The 2,271-nt window shown below is 31.4% G+C and overlaps 1 protein-coding gene across 1 annotated transcript; it reads right to left on the minus strand.

Annotated features, from left to right (window-relative positions):
• Window positions 1-356: 356 nt before the first annotated feature.
• Window positions 357-1,562, minus strand: LOC133196727 (uncharacterized). The gene is made up of 2 exons (XM_061332586.1): window positions 1,484-1,562; window positions 357-1,223 (listed from the first exon to the last, which is right to left on the minus strand). Exons 1-2 carry the CDS (start codon window positions 1,539-1,541, stop codon window positions 634-636), a joined length of 648 nt encoding a protein of 215 aa, XP_061188570.1. The 5' UTR covers window positions 1,542-1,562; the 3' UTR covers window positions 357-633.
• Window positions 1,563-2,271: the final 709 nt, after the last annotated feature.

Raw genomic sequence — 2,271 nt, forward strand, 5'->3', positions numbered from 1 at the left:
TGTTATAAGCGATAACTTGCGTAATCATATATGATTATAGGATTACAGAAAGAAGAAAGTCCAAATATAATGTCACAATGTCTTTCATACTCAATAAAATATTAACAAATTCGGTAAATAAGTATAAAATAAATGATTAAAAAAAAGTAAAGAGCTAAAAAAAAGGTTTAATATTAGCTGTTTCTGTGATGGAAATCGTGTAGTTTGGGCGCAGATGTATATACAAACAATACATATCAAGTTCATCAAATTGTGTTCAAATCAAAAGATTGAATGCAAATGTAATTATCTTAAATCTTTCTTTTCTTTTTTTTTTCTTTTTTTTGTGCAAGCTAAAAACATAAATATTCAAAAAGCAAAATGTAAGATTTATTCATAATTTATCATACTGAAGACCAATATAAGATATATCAATTTTAAAACAGTAACTTTTAAAAAAACTTTCATTCCAAAGGTTCGGAGAATATTTGAAAATACACAAGATTTTTAATTGATTTCGATTCTTAGTTATTATTATATTTGATAATACACTGTTGAAAGCGCCTTTAGCTGACAACAGTACATGGTCAGTAAAATCTCCAGTTTTTATAATGTCACAAAACTGTCACTGAAGTAATGAAAATAGTTAAGCCCTCAAAAGTTGATATATCTTCTAATCAAACTCTGTCCTAAAATAACAGTTGCATAGTAAAATATAATCTCACTTGAGATCGCTGTGGAAGCAGCTGATTTCTGGGCCTCTGTAATATTAGAAGGAGTGGCTGTTTCGACAGTCCCTTGTGTTGATTCTGCTGATGTTCCTGTTGTATCTGACGTGGAATCAGTTCTGTATGTTGTTGTTGTGTTCGATTGTACAGGTTCATGTGCCGTTGTTTCTGTTGTAACCGATGCCACGGGCAAATATGTCGTAGTTGTTGTTGTTGTTGCTGTCGATCCCACAAAACTAGGAGAGGATGTCGTTATCGATTCTATAGTTCCATGTGTTGTTGTTGCTGCTGTTGTCGATCGTGTTGTCTCAGGTATTGTTACTATTGTTGTCGATTCTGTAGTTCTAAGTGGTGTTGTTGTATATTGTGTTGTATAATCTGTTGTTGTTGTTGCCGTTGTTATCGATTCTGTAGTTGTTGCTGTTAGAGCCGTAGTGATAGCATCTGAGTGTTCAGAAGTATGTGTGGTAGATTCTGTCGTAAAAAATGCATCAACGGGTCTTGGCAACAGGCATTCTGATATAACAGAAAAAAAGAAGCATTTTTAGTCAAAGATAACCACTTACGTAAATGGGGGATAACTTTAAAAAACAACAGAGAGAGCACTTTTTATTTACCACCTCTTGATTATTGCTACTAAATTGGAATACTCAAAGAGAATGCTAACGAAAGGATTTCATTGCTAACCTAAGCTACATTATTTCTTGATTGGGAAGTTTTAGAAAAACAGTTCACATGGCCTAAAGTAAAAAAATGTTTATAATAATTAACAGTACCTTCGAATGCAATGAAAACGATGCTAACGATTCTAAGGATCATCTTAGACGAAGTCATCTTGTAGAGTCAAAGAATATCCAAAGCTATAGGTGGTTTATATATATTAGGGCTATACTTATAATTGTTACATTCTTCTCTTTTATAGCATGGCCTAATTTACAATGTTCTAATTTACGATGCGTGGAATACAGAGATAGTAAATTACGTAAGTTGATTTTATAGGTGACACAGAATTCAAACCATGTTGAGTAACAAGTTTTTTTTTCTTGGTAGTGACAGGTTTATTAAAGAAAAGAAGGAATCTGGGCCTATGAACAGAACAACAAACGAGATGTTCGATTTTATTCGTCAATTTTGGACCCCCGGATCGAAGAGCAACAAAAATTTACAAACAAATGTAAAGATGGTATTCCAAATGACAGATTACACCAGATCTTAAACATAATTGTATATTCATTGATAATTTCATATACGCGAGATTCTTAAGTCAGTATAAAACATACGTTTAATGACACAATATTGCACATGAAATCGTCCTAGTTAAAACAAAGTTGTTTTTTTTTTATTAATAACCATTAGCAAATGTTTATAACAATTCAAATTTAGACTTTCATTTATATTGTTTTTATATTTTATCTAGTGGTATATTTGGATTTTTTCCAACATTTGAAATTTACTTTAGCTTAGAGGAACTGACTTACGGAAAATGTCTTAATATGCCAAAGGACATGTTCTGAAATTAAATCATTTTATTGCAAAAGCTGTTAAGTAGTTATGCTCATATTTC

Source organism: Saccostrea echinata, unplaced genomic scaffold (genome assembly GCF_033153115.1).
Source record: "Saccostrea echinata isolate AGI-Se365-2 ecotype Australia unplaced genomic scaffold, CSIRO_AGI_Sech_v1 ptg000030l, whole genome shotgun sequence".
NCBI classification, from domain to species: Eukaryota; Metazoa; Mollusca; class Bivalvia; order Ostreida; family Ostreidae; genus Saccostrea; species Saccostrea echinata.